General features: G+C 30.9%; 1 protein-coding gene across 1 annotated transcript; it reads right to left on the reverse strand.

Moving 5' to 3' along the window:
- Positions 1 to 3,436: 3,436 nt before the first annotated feature.
- On the reverse strand, positions 3,437 to 7,160 carry LOC107483625 (uncharacterized). Its single transcript, XM_016104239.3, has 7 exons — positions 7,001 to 7,160; positions 6,874 to 6,912; positions 6,732 to 6,785; positions 6,556 to 6,609; positions 4,030 to 4,083; positions 3,876 to 3,947; positions 3,437 to 3,711 (listed from the first exon to the last, which is right to left on the reverse strand). The coding sequence occupies exons 1-7, from the start codon at positions 7,052 to 7,054 to the stop codon at positions 3,589 to 3,591; spliced, it is 450 nt and encodes a 149-aa protein (XP_015959725.1). The 5' UTR covers positions 7,055 to 7,160; the 3' UTR covers positions 3,437 to 3,588.
- Between the last annotated feature and the right edge of the window lie 8,109 nt (positions 7,161 to 15,269).

Here is a 15,269-nt window from a genome sequence, read left to right on the forward strand (position 1 = left end):
TTAATCACATTACTTTCATTTTAAATAAATTTATTTTTTTATAATTTTAAAAAATTTTGATACATTAGAGACAAAAGGTATAATTTATATTTTATTGTATATATATATTATTTTTTCTTTTCTGCAAGTTTATATACTAGTCATTCTACAAATATTTCATGATAACTAAAAATCTTTAAGAGTAAAATTATAAAAAAATTAATTTATTTAAAATAAAAGTAATATGATTAAGTGTAATTTACTTAGATGTGATTAAAAAATAATTGAATATTATGTATAGTAAAAAATTGATATTATTAAAGGATAAAATTAAAATTTATTTCTGTGTATCATTTTTGACCTCAACGTTTTCGTCCTATTTAAGTCCCTAACGTTTCAAAATCGTCTTAATTTTGTCCCGCCGTCAATTCTGTTAACGGATCCCTAACGGCAGGACAACATTGAGTCAGGTTTGAAACATTAGGGACTTAAATAGGACGATTGAAACGTTAAGAATAACTTTAAAATTCACCCCAAATGTTGGAGACAAAAACAATACTTTACTCAAATAAGAATACCATGAGTACTAAAAGATATCATGCAAAAAAGAGTATTGAAAAGTTATTTTTTAACCGTTAGTATGAGCAAATTAAACAAAAAATAAACATAATAATAATAGTAAAAATTATAGTGTATTAAAAGAGTACTGAATACTAGAAAAAAATACTATATAAAAAATTAAAAATATTATTCCAATGTCAAAATGTTATTTGCAAATCAAAATCAGCTATTAAAATCAGTTATTAATGTATTTGTGTATAAATATACATGTGTAGTTTAATTTATTTTCAACATGTATTTGTGTTTCAACATATATTTCATATTGATAACGGATTTTGGTGACTGATTTTAGTGTAAAAATAGTATAATCTTTGATAAAAAAAAATATACTAAAAAAATATAAAAAAATTTAACATACTTAAAAGGATAGCATTATATTTTAATAATTATCTATCTAAATATGATTTAATTACTATTATTTAAATAATTGGAAATCTCAAAAAATGTTTAGAAAGAAATAGAAATAGGAATAGAAATTGTTATTCTTATTTTAATATATATTTTTATTTACTATAAATTCATCAACTAACATACAATACAAAAACATTATGTGTAAAATGACATTATTAAAAATAAAAGTGGCATAAATCATTTTTTGCTCTAAGATTTCTTTTTAACAAATTACTTTATTAAGATATTATTTTAGAATATAAAAAGAACTTTGTTGAAAAATAAAGAGCTGGAAATATTTTTATTTTTATAATTTATGAAAAAAATCTTGTTAGCAAGCATTTTAAAAGGATTTTTTAAAGATATTAAAAATAAATGCTGTTTAGATGTATTTTTAAAAAAAAAATTATAAATTGAATGCATTAAGAGAAAAACTACAATTTTCCATATCCCAGATTCTCCTTCCTCTATCCTTGTCAATTATTTAGTAGAAAGATAAATAATGCTTTAACACTTTTAAGTTCTATAATTATTCTATTTATTTAATGAGAGTTGTTATATATCTAATATTTTTTACACTAAAATTTAATTAAGTTTGCTAAAATTTAACAAAATTTCTTTTATTATATGTAGCGTTACACACATGTTTTACAAATATAAACAAAATTCTTTTTCACTTTGCATTTATTCTTCATGCGCTTCTTCCTCCTTCTTTTATTGGTAATGTTGTTGTTACATTTTGTTTTTATTTCTTCTTCTCCTCCTCTTTTTTATGTTATTATAGTCATTTATTCTTTTTCGTTTGATATTTTTTCTCTTTTTATTGGTTTTATTCCTCTTAAGAGAATAAATCAAGAGGAAAAAAAAGATGAAAAAGAAGAAAAAGATGAAGCGAAAAATGAGAAAGAGAAAGAGGAAAAAGAGTTTTGAATTGTGTATGACAACAATACCAAATACACTGAAATTACAAGAGTTTCTGAGTTTATAAAATACACAATTTTTGGTTCATTTGTTATTACACAAATGATGTTATAATAATATTTTGATTCATTTACAGTCCAGATGTGTTGTCGATGAACAATTTATCCCAAAGGTTGGGATGACTTTCAAGATAAATTGAATGGAATGGGATAGAATCTAATGCAATTGAATAAAGATATAATGAATAATTTCATTCTTCTTTGCTAATAAATTTGGTCAATACCTATCAACAGCATAAAGTGAACCTCAAGTCCTCAATTAATATACAAATGAACTAAAATTAGTTTAAATTTGAACAAGCAGTAAAAAAATGCTCATTTTTTAACAAAAACACATCGAATTTATTTTTGAATCTAAATGAACCTCAATTAAACTAAAAAATGAACCGAAATTACTTAAGGAATGAAAAATTTGGTCAATCAACAACATCAAATGAACCTCAATTAATTTAGAAATGAATCGAAGTTAGTTCAGATTTGAACAAGCAGTCAAAAAGACTCAATCATCTACAAAAATACATCGAATTCATTTCTGAATCCAAATGAACCTCAAATAAACTAATAAATGAACTAAAATTATTTAATTATGATACCAGAAAAAATCAGAACCAATAAAAAATGTTAGTAAAATGTTAATGTTGATAATGATGATAACGAAAGAGAAAGAAAATGAAAAAGAAAGAAGAACTTGCATGTACAAATTTAAAAAAATCTGCATGTACAAATTTAAAAGAAAAAAAAATTAAAATACTTAGTTAGACTTTGTTGAAATTATAACTAGAGTTCCGCTCAATGAGTTAAAAATAAATATTAGGATAAAATACTACTAATTTCTCAAACACAATACACCCATATTATCCAGAATAACCATTCAGATACCAGAAATAATAAATATCTGATCTTACTAAACCAAATATTTCAATACTCTCATTATACACATAGTATAAATACTCCATTTTATAAATATTCTCGTTTAATACTAGCCACAAATTCACAACCTCAACCCCGATGAATTGTGTTAAGCAAGCTAATTTGCAAAGCCTCGAGTCAATGCAAGAGGAACAATATATTCAACTTGATATGATGCACGACTATTAGAGTAAATCTTGAAAAAAATGATTTCCTCTCCAAATAAATATGTATAGTATTATTATTCGATGAATTTTTTAGCAATTATTAATATAGCAGATATAACAACTATAAAATTTTCTTTAAAAATATAGCTTTAATTAAGATTATATTCTTTACTATTTGATAATATTTTTAAATTTGATCATATTTTTTCTTTTTATTTTAAAATTAAAAAATAATATCAATTATTATCATTTTAATTTTAGTTACAATTATTAAGTCTTACTAAAATTTCATAATTACTATAATAATAGTTATCATAAATTCGAAGATTAAAATTTGATTAACCTAAAATTTCGGATACTATGTCAAGTTACTATGCAAATTTCATAGGCTAGAAATGAAAGGCAACCACAGAAGTTACCATTGATTGATGAATCCTGTATTATCATACGCAGCAGTACTCATCAAACACGTCACACACAACTAATAATACAACATGGAAAATCTCTCAGCCTCCTCTAAGGGAACAAACTGCTCCTTGTGTTTAAATTTTATCCACTTTGGCAGTATGCTCTTCAGGTAATACCTGTTGCTCTTCCTTGTCAATTTCCTCAATCTTAACCTCCTGTGACTGAGTTTGTTTTACATCTCCTGCTACATCCTGAAGCTGCAAATGCATTCATTATGTTTATGTTAGAACATTTAACAATTGGAACAACCATCCTAAAACTAATCCTAGAAATTATATGGACAATGACCACTTTGTCAAAATTGCTGTATGATTTGAAAGATTGGAAGTAAAATAAATAATCCTTCCTTCCAATGACTTACCCCCAAGTTTTTTAAGCTTGCTGTAACATCCTCCTGTTGCTGCTGAAGGGTGGTCCTAAGGTCTTGGAATTCCTAGTTTTTGATTTACACAAATTTTGAATATCCAAATTATGTTGAAAGAGAAACTTGAGGGAAAATCCAAAAGCACACTTACTGTTCGTAGTTGCTCCACTTCAACATTGAGTGTTTTCTTAAGTTCTGACAGCTCCTGCATGAACAGAAATAAATACTGAATTGCCAAACTACAGATTTATCACATGCATAAAAAATGAAGCTGAAGTACATCGAAACTTCAAAGAATTTCAGAATAAGATTTGATGTTAAATACTATTTCATATAAGGATTCTACGGAGGGTTGCTCATCTTCCTTTGCATTCTGTATTCCCCTTATCTTTGTCACAATAAATCTCTTCTTTTTATCAAAAAAGAAACAGGAAATCTCCAAACCAGTTATAAAAGAAGGTCTCAACAACCATAATAACAAAAAATCACACAAAACAGAAACAAAAAGTGGAGAAATCTGTTTTTCCTATCAGTTTTTGTATTATGATTACATAATCAATTAATGACATAGGAATCCACTATGAATTAGGTAAACTATAATGCAAAAAAGAATAAATATGTGCCTGCCATGTCCCAAGGAACCATCATTTTTTAAGGCTCTCAGACCTAACATGTTGCTTCTATATGTCAATCAAATATAATAATAAATTACGGAGAGATAGGTTGTGGGGGAAGCTACTCTAACGGTAATTTGAACCTTTCATTGTTAAGTTTTATCCTAGCTGGTACAAGGTAGTTATTGCTATTCTTAGTTCTTAATCTAGTAAGAGCCTAAGATTTCGTAGCTTACTGTATCATTGCAGTAATAGGCAGTGTTTGGGTTGACATTTTATAGTAAGCTTCTTCAAAGATATATTATTATATCCTGTATGCCTATATCTTACTCAATTCTTGTATAATCTTATCTAACATAAAGGAGTATGATAAGCTAGACACCATTCTTTGCCCATAGGAAAATGTACATTGGTTCTACCAACAATGCACCAAGCACAAGACTTAATTTGTTAGAACTGCTTTCATTCAAAATTCAAATGCTTTTCTAATGTAAATTTAGGAGCTCACAAATTGATTTGAAAAACTGCAACAAGAAACTTTCCTTATATCATCCAATATTTTGAGCTATTCTGTTAGAACTGCAATCAAGAACTGGAAGTAATTGTGGTATTGTTTTAGGATCAAGACAATGTGTCGAGATTCAAGAACCCAAGAAAAAGTTACACTAACTTGAGGAAGAGTAAGCAACGAAGCACTTCCAATTCTATAATGTTACAAAGATCAACCACATCTAACTAATTCCTTCTTACCTTCATTTATGGTAACTAACTCCTGGCTAATGGGCCCTAAGTCCTAACATTTAACTCCCTAGTCCTTTTACAGTTTTTACACAACTTATGCAATCATGGCAACTTAACAAACTCTTGTCATTGTTAAAGTATATATGTTAGGCACAAGATAAAGTTGGAAAAGAATTAAGAAACAATTGAAGCAACTCAAGAAATGAGGAGCAATCACCAAGGCATCTTGGGACATTACTTAGCTTTGGTTTTAATGAAAGAAGCATGAAGCATTCTTGAACTATGAATGAAGTAAGTACCATCAATAAGAGAAGAGAAACATGCCAGTAGAGAAGGCAGAAAGTCTAAGAAGACAGATTGAAATAGAAAAGAGCTTCATGGGTCATCATTCACATGGAGGTGACTGAGAGATAAACTGATGGCAAAACTGCAAGTTTCTTGGTATGATAATTGATACTATATACAATAGTGTTGTAAAATGTATTATAGATTATTTGAAAAGCATGCAACCCTTGTCACTGACAATCAAGGATGTACCTTACACATACGACATGCCCAACTAACATTTAAAAGTATTGATTCACCAAGTTCATTTTGGCTCTTCCTATTTGGAAAAACAGCCGTGCCTAGAGCTCTTCAACAGTTCTAACTACTGGAAGAAAGAAACTATATAGGCAATCTTGTTCGTGTGAAGATAAGAACAAAGGTTAAAGGCTGGCTGTCCATTACCCTATGTAGTTAATTTTTTCGTGGCAGAAGCACAAAATATGTAATGCGAACTCAGAAATGGACCAATTCGTACAACTTACTCCAGCAAATGGGAACAAATGAACATATGCACAAGGCAGAGTAGCAGACCCAGCATAAACTCTCAAACGCTCAGCAATGTATGATTCGACACCATCGAAGAAGGAAAAGGAACTGGCCTAATAGCTATTGTGGTCCGTAAAAGCGAGAAACCCCAAATATAAATTTGTTCAGTATATATCAGGAGACATTGTATGCGCACCCTAATAGTACTTGACAAGGCATAAACAATAGCTATCGCAAATGATGCAATCAAAAACACTAAACAGGAAACTAAGTAATACTAACAAGTATCTTCAGGACAATATAAAATTTGTTGCATCAAATGCAATTAAGGATCCTAACAGATCAATTTTAAGAAATACCATTCAATCCAAAATGAACAAAGTACACTATCACCGGAAATTAGTGATACAAAGCATAACATAGCAATCCTCATCGCTCAAAACCTTTCACAAAAAATGCAGTCTCTATATGTAAATAGTTTCCACAGACTGAGAATGAAGATCACTTACATCGCGATAAACCTTCACTTGTGTGTCTAGCTTTGACCTCCAACTTTGCAAATCCTATCATTAATACACCAAAAATAAAATAAAAAAAGTAAATAAACTAAGAAAAGAGATCGGAGAGAGCAGTCACTGAGAACTGTGAACTAAGGAATTTAGAAAAGGGATTTTTTTTTTATCACCTGTTTCAAACTCTGGATTCTCGTGAGAAGCTCCGATCTCGATTCATTTAGTTCCTGAGAAGTAAACAATGGCAAACAAGATTCATTAATACATAAATAAATACATAACGTAGGAAATAAAAGTGTATTTTCGAAAACGGACCGCGATTTTAGACGAAATCGGAGTGACCTCATCCTTCTTCTGAAAAAAAGAAACAGAACTAAAATTGATTAATATTTAATGTTTAGTAGAGATAGTTGGAAGCAAAAAGGGAGAAAATGGCACTAACGGTGGAGGAGGGAGGGAGGGAAGCGGCGGCGGCGGCGGAATCAGGGGAAGCCATTGTGAAGAAAGGGAAAGGGGTTGGTTTGTTTTTGAAAATGGGGGGAGCGTGTGAGAGCTGCTTTCAAGTGTGGAAAATGGAAGCAAGAAATAACGTTATAAAAATTGTCGCCAGTAGAGACACTACAAATACTAAGTAGGTAACTCAAATTTGAATAATTGGGCACCGAGATTAAATCAAGGTTCTGTTGGGCGGGACTATTTCTTTTTTTTTTCCGTAAAATTAGCACAACTATTATTTTTATTTACGAATATTTAAATTATTGATAAAATTAACCATAAAAACTAAAATACATATTATTGTACCATGATAAAAAAAAAATCATGTTGACAAAATATTCAAATATCAATTTTTGTTAGATCTGTTGAATTTAATGATAAATTATCTTTTTTCTATTATTTTCAACATTCTTACTCTTTATTTTCGTTTAGATATTTTGAAAGACTTTAGACTTACGAAATTCAAGATATAGAACAAGCTCAAAGTTGAGGTTTAGAAGGTGTGAAGTGACGATGATTTTGTATTTTAAGATCAATCTCCGAAAGGACAAAGGACCAATACATCGCAATTGTGAAGAAGAATGGGAAAGGTGCGAGGTGCAATTTGATAAACAAAGATAATGAAGGTTCAGTGGATGTTAAAGTGAAGGATTATGTGATAAATTGGATAGGGAATAATGTCTAAATGCAAAGACCTAATGGTAAGTGGGTTGTTTCTACTTCTATTGTTTCTTCTGGTTGGAAAAAAAAAAAAAACACAAGAAGAAAGAGGTGGAGGAGTAATAATAGTAGCAAATTTATGAACAATGCTAATAGTTAGGGATGAACGCGGATATGATCGGATTAGATATAATCAAAATCTATATTCAATCCCCACTAAAATTATCGAATCGGATATTTATATCCGCAAAATATAAATATTTCTTAAATCTTATTTTTATTAAAAAAATAATAATAAAATTCCTTTTCTCTACTTTTTTAAATATATTTATTTTTAAAATAATATTAAACATATTTTTCTTAAATAATAAAATTAAAATAATATAACATATATGATAATTACTAGTTGAAATAAAACATAAGAAGAATATTTACTTATTTATTTATTTTTTTGCAGATTCGCGGATATACGGATCGGATATGCGGATACCTACATAGAATCCACAATCTGATCTTATAAATGTGTGGATCAGATCGGATCCAACCCGATAACCTTGCAGATCGGATCTATATCTGCAATTTTTGGATTGGATTCAAATAAATACCACGGATATGCGGATCAGATCTGATCCATGAGCACTCCTACCAACGACGATGTTTTGAAAGAAGGAAGAAGGCTTGTTAGGGAATGGTGGAAGGAGGAGTATTCTCAATAAGACAAAAACTTGCTAGTAAGAAAAAGATAAAAAAAAATGAGAAAAGGACAAATAGGTCCTTGATCTTTTGGCCCGCAGACATTTCTGTCCTAACTATTGAAAAATACTTTTAAGTCCCTGACCTTCACAAAATTTGGACGGATCAGTCCCTCCGTCTAAATGCCTCCGTCAGGGACTGATCCGTCCAAATGCCTCCGTCAGGAACTGATCCATCCAAATTTATGAAGGTCAGGGACTTAAAAGTATTTTTCAATGGTCAAGGACAAAAATGCCTGGAGGCAAAAGGTCAGGGACCTATTTATTTTTTTCTCAAAAAAAAAGAAAAAGTGCAAACAAAAAGAAGCATAGTGATGATTGGTTAGTTAGAGATGATTATCTTAAGAAGATTAAGAAAAATGGTAGTTGGAATAGCATAGAAGATGAAAAAGAGGTATATGAAAAAATAGTACTTTAAAATTTAATATTAAATTTTAGTAAAGTCAATAAAAATTTGACGCTGAGACATTTTTGTTCACCGAAATCAATTTTTATAAGTACAACACGAAATTTTATATTTGTTTTTTTATTTCAATTGTTTTTACGTTAATCTAACCATAATTCTCGCTTTCCTCACTTATTTTTTTTCTTTGTGTGTTTTAAGTTTTAACTCCTTTTAATATCCACGATTCTTCTTCCTCTCTTTTCTTTCTTCCATCCTCCTTTTGTCATTGTTATGTCTCTCCTCCAAATTGTCGTTGCCACTACTACCTCTCCTTCTCTCTTCCTTATCACTTTCTCCTTTTTTCTTTTCACATAGCCGTAGCCATCATCTATGCTTCTCTTTTCATTGTCGTGTCCCTCTTCAATACTGTCGTTGCTATTCCTTCTCTTTTTCTGTCTTTGTATTATCGTGCTCATAATTGCAATTGGTCATCATCTTTATTTAAATGTGTCTTCTTCACTGTCACGTTGCTTAGATTTTTCTGTCTCATCTTTGTTCTTTTTTATCATTTATTTTAACTCGTTCAAATTTTTAATAAAAAACCGCATTACTGAACTGATGAAGAAATAAAAATTTATGATAGTATTTTGTGATGAAGTTAAAAATCGGTGATGGCAGTGGTGGTAGAAGGCTCTTGTGGTGACAACATTAGTATTGGTGGTCGATAATAATAAAGAACTAATAAAGATAAAATTGATATTTGAATTAAATTATTTTGTCTTGTACATAAGTACATTGTTGTAAATACTTTAAAAAATTTGTGTCTATTTATATCTATGTCTTTTGGTATATTTATGTTTGTATCTATGTGATTTGAAGGTACTAACCAAACATAGTCATGTTTATTATTTAATAGCACCCAAATTTTAAAATCAGATATTGACATATAGTGACAAAATATATTTATTTAGTTCTTGTCAAAAAATTAAAGGTAATATATTAGACATGAAAGATGAGGCACATATTATTATTACATAATTGAAGACAAAATTTCACTTTCAATTCTCATCACCAGCAACTTCATAAATAAATACTAGTGTCTTAATAACAGAACAAATTACATATATTCATTTGTATATGTGTCTTTTTGTTCGTATCTTTAGTAATCTAAGGCTTTATTTGGTTATATCTTAGATATAGATATAAACATTGAGACATATATTAAGAAAATACAAACACAAAATACATGTACACATATTTTATATTTGACAAAATAAATATACAAAATATTAAAAAATCCATAATACTATCATTTTCTACTTTCACCACCATCACCACACAAACTTTTAATCCACCATCACCTATTTTTCTCCTTCACTGCCATTCATATAACCAAAAGTAAATTATCTAGATATTAAAAAATTCTAATAATTTCAACAATAAATTCAATAATATTAAAAAAACAACAGAGATGAATAACAAAGAATAATTTAAACTTTGTTTTAGAAAAAAAAAGGAAAATAAAGAAAAAAGCAGAAATAAGGAAGAATGGACAGAGAGCAGAATCAGAGAGAGCAAGAATGACAAACCAAAGAGAAAGAGGGAGAGAGACTGTGGTGAGAGAGAGAGAAAGAGAGAGAGAGAGAGAGAGAGAGAGAGAGAGAGAGAGACGGTGGCGGCAGCGAGGAGAAACAGAAGGTAGCAGATGTGCACAAAGAAAGAGGAGATGCGACGGATCTAAACCAAGGTGGTTCAAAGTGTTAATGTTGCAAGTGTGAGGAGTGCATGAAGTTAGTCCCACATCAAAGAAAATAAAGAAGAGTGAGGAGTTTATAAGATGAGAGACCCATTAACTTAACACCTTAAGGTTTTGAGTTGGATCTGGTGTCTTCTCATCTTATGTTATCTCACTTGATTCCTTCCCGAAATCTCTCCGGTGGTCGAGAGCTCCCTACGATGGCCCCAACAAGTGGTATCAGAGCCGATGGTTAATCGGTCTGGTGGTTTTAAGGGGTATTCAAGGTGAAGTATCGAAAGTCTTCCGGGCAGTGTGTCCCGCGGTGTTTTGCGGCGGTGTGATGGATGAATACTCATGGTGGAGGAGCTAGAAAGAGGGGGAGTTGATGCTTGATGTGGAGACTTACACTTAAGGGAGATATTGTTAATGTTGCAATTGTGAGGAGTATATGAAGTTAGTCTCACATCAAAGGAAGCAAGGAAGAGTGAGGAGTTTATAAAATGAGAGACCCATTAACTTGACGCCTTAAGGTTTTGAGTTGGATGTGGTGTCTTCTCATCTTATGTTCTCTCATTTAGTTCCTCGCCGAAATCACCCCGATTGTCAATAGCTCTCCACGGTCGGTCCAACACGTGGTATCAAAGCCGATGGTTAATTGGTCTATTGGTTTTAAGGGGTATTCAAGGTGAAGCATCGAAATTTTTTCCGGCAAAGGTGGTCTGGGCAGTGTGTTCCACAGTGTGTTTGCAGCAGTGTGATGGACAAATACTCGTGGTGGAGGAGGTAGAAAGAGGGAGAGTTGATGCTTGATGTGGAGCCTAACACTTGAGGGGAAGATTGTTAATGTTACAAGTGTGAGGAGTGCATGAAGTTAGTCCCACATCAAGGAAAGCAAAGAAAAGTGAGGAGTTTATAAGATGAGAGACCCATTAACTTAACACCTTGAAGTTTTGAGCTAGATGTGTTGTCTTCTCATCTTATGTTATCTCACTTGATTCCTTTCCGAAATCTCTTCGGTGGTCGAGAACTCCCCACGGTGGCCCCAGCACAAAGACGACAAATTTGAATGAGTAATAGAGAGTAAGAAGAGAAAGATGAAAAGAGAAGGGCACAGCGGCAACAGCGAAGACAGAGAATGTGGAAAAGAAAATAGGGAGAAAGAAAGAAAGAAGAAGAGGAGGGTAGAGCATTTGAGAAAAGAGAATGAAGAAGGCGAAGGAAAAAAATGGAGTTAGGACTAGGGGTAAGACTAATCTTTTAAAAAATAATCAGGGTTAAAAGAGTAAAATTTTGTGTCTCGTTTATTATTTCTCAGTATCTTATTATTTTTTGAAAGACATCAAATACATATGTTTTTTAAAGGAGGAGGTGCAACGGATCTAGACCAACGTGGTTTAGGGCGACAGATCTGAATGAATAATGGAGAGTGGAAAGAGAAAGATGAAGAGAGAAGGGCGCAACAACAACGGCAGAGACAAAGAAAATAACAAAAAAAAATAGGAAAAATGAAGGAGAGAAGAGGAAGAGAGTAGAGCATCTGAGAAAAGTGAATGAAGAAGAAGAAAAAGTGGAGTTAGTACTAAGGGTAAGACTGGTATTTTAAAAAATAATCAGAAATAAAAGAGTAAAAATTTGTGTCTCATTTATTGTTTCTCAATTTGTTATCGTTGTTGAAAGACACCAAATATATGAATTTTATGTATGTTTAAGGGTCACTGAATCTTTTAAAAATTAGTGTCTCAACAACCAAACAATGTACATATATATACATGTCTATTTCTTTTATAGACACGGATATAAAACAAATACTTACTAAGATAATAAATAAAGAAACACGACAAATCAAATACAAAATATGAAGCTTAATTAATCAACCCAAGCAATTGCCACTTGTATTTCTCTTGGTTGGTTGGATGAGATTATTAACCTATCAATTTTTGTATAATATGTCTAACACATAGGTATAAACACATAGGTATGTATATTGCTCATATTGGTAATTCTTTATTACTTGCTAAAGATTCTAATCGTTTATTTCGTTTATATTCTTTAATTCACTCACCACAATTAACTAAGAATATGATTAGTGTTGGTAAATTTACTGAGGACAATTAGGTATTTTTTTAATTTTATGCTCGACATTGCTATGTCAAATGTGAGAACTTTAAGATGATCCTCTTACAAAGTTTTCAAAATCAAGGGATTTATCAATTTCATAATGTTACTGTCCCCAAATCTGAAAGCAGTAATCAAAAACCTTTGTTATTTTCTATTGTAATTTTGTTAATCTTTTGCATCTAAGATTAGGTCATGCTGCTCACAAAACTGTGCAGTATATTATCATCAACAACTATAATCTTAACAAAGCTAATAAAACTCACAATTCTGGTTCCAATCAAATTATGTGTGAACATTGTACTTGTGCTAAAATACATAAACTTCCCTTTCCCATATCTACTTCTACATTTAATCATTCCTTAGAAATTGTTTATTTAGATATGTGAGGACCATCTCCTTTGATTTTCCATTTAGGCTACAGATACTATGTTATCTTTATAGGTGATTATTCAAAATACACTTGTCTATTTTTGCTGTTAATAAAAGTCAAATTTTCAATGGCTTTAAACAATTTAAATCTTTAATGGAAAATTTAACAAACCACAAATCAAATGCTTTCAATATGATAATAGTAAGGAGTTTACATCTAATGCGTATACTAGTTTTCTTGTTGAATCAAGTATTTCTCATAGAATGTCTTGCCCTTACATCCCCAATCAAAATGGGACAGCAGAAAGAAAGCATAAACACATCACAGAAATGGGTCTAACTATGCTCTCTATTGCCTCTATGCTTCTATTGTACTAAGATGAGGCTTTTTTAACTGTCACTTATTTGATTAATCTATTGCCTTCTAGAGTTTTAGAAAATCAGCCCCCAGAAGAAATTTTCAATACTAAACCAGATTATGAATTTTTAAAAGTCTTTGGAAGTGTTTGTTGCACATACTTAAGACCTTTTAATTCAGTCAAATTTGATTTCAACTCACAACAATGTGTCTTCATGGTTATTCTGCACAGCACAAAGATTATAAATGCCTAACTCCCTCTGGCAAGGTGTATATTAGTCGCAATGTTTATTTTTTATGAAACCAGTTTTCCTTATAACTCTTTATTTCTATCTTAGACTAATGCTGCACCACCTCTTATATCGAAATTCACTCCCATTAACACTACCACTAGTTCTTCTAATTGTGCTTTTTCTACCAATGCTATGCCCAGCTTAATTCCCTTTATTGCAGATACTTCTTCTCATAATATCCACCATTCTATTTTCACTTTACCTGTTAGTAGGGAGCAATACACTTCTTATGGTATGGGTGCTATCTTGGATCCAGTTAGTTCTTTACCTATAACCACTTTCAACAAAATCAAAACCTTTAAAGTAATTCACCTCAAACCCAAATTCCCATTTTTGTCATTGAAATACACTTGTCCTCTATCATAAGGAGTACCTCATCCACTAATACCTATCCCATGAGCACCAGATTTAAGACAGGTGTCTTAAAGCCTACAGATCACATTGCATTTTCTACTACTATTTAAGATACTGATCCCCAAATACTAAAATTGACTACCATAGTATTACAGAAACCAAAATGGTTAGAAGCAATAAAAGATGAATACAAGGCCTTAATTAGAACTAATACTTAGCCTTTAGTTCCATCCTCACTAAACATTAATATTATCGGTAATAGATGGGTATTTGCTATAAAAAAGAATCCTGATGGTGGTATTCAAAGGTTCAAAGCTAGACTTGTGGTAAAGGGGTTCCATTAGTCACATGATTTTGATTTTCAAAAGGTATTCAACCCAGTCATAAGACCAACCACTATAAGATTCATTCTAACTATAACTTTGTCTCAAAACTGGATTTTAAAACAATTTGATTTTAATAATACTTTTTTAAATGGTGATTTGCATCAAGAAATTTACATGCATCAACCTCAAGGCCTTGAACAATGTTCTCCACACCTTATATGCAAATAAAATAAAAATCTCTATGGTCTTAAACAGACACCTAGAGAATAGTTTATGAAATTCAGCTCAATTCTCCATTCTTCTGGTTTCTATAATACTAAGTCTAATACTTCTTTATTCATTAAGAATGGACCAATCTAAATTATTTATTTGTTATGCTATGTTGATGATATTATTATCACTGGAAATGATGTTATTGAGGTTCAATTGGTGATTAACAAATTGCATAATTTGTTCTCACTTAAAGATCTTGGACAATTATATTATTTTTTAGGCATACAAGTGCAATATACTCATTCGAATAACCTACATCTTTCTCAATCTAGATACATAGATAATTTGTTTTATAAAGTTGGGATGAGTTTTGCCACTAGCATGCCAACCCCTACAATCTCCTCCCTTCAACTCCTGTCCACTGGCTCAGAGGAATTTAAAGATCCTTTTCTATTTCGTTCAATAATAGGAGCTTTATAATATGTAACATTGACAAAACCTGAAATATTCTTTGCGGTTTGTAATGTCACCCAATTTATGCATCATCCTTTGCTTTCTCACTGGAAGGCGGTAAAAAAGATATTGTGTTATTTACAAAGCACTGGAACTCATGGCTTAGTATTCAAAAAGTGCAATAATTTTTGCTGTAT

The sequence above is a fragment of the Arachis duranensis genome, chromosome 4, assembly GCF_000817695.3.
Source record: "Arachis duranensis cultivar V14167 chromosome 4, aradu.V14167.gnm2.J7QH, whole genome shotgun sequence".
In the NCBI taxonomy this organism is placed as follows: domain Eukaryota; kingdom Viridiplantae; phylum Streptophyta; class Magnoliopsida; order Fabales; family Fabaceae; genus Arachis; species Arachis duranensis.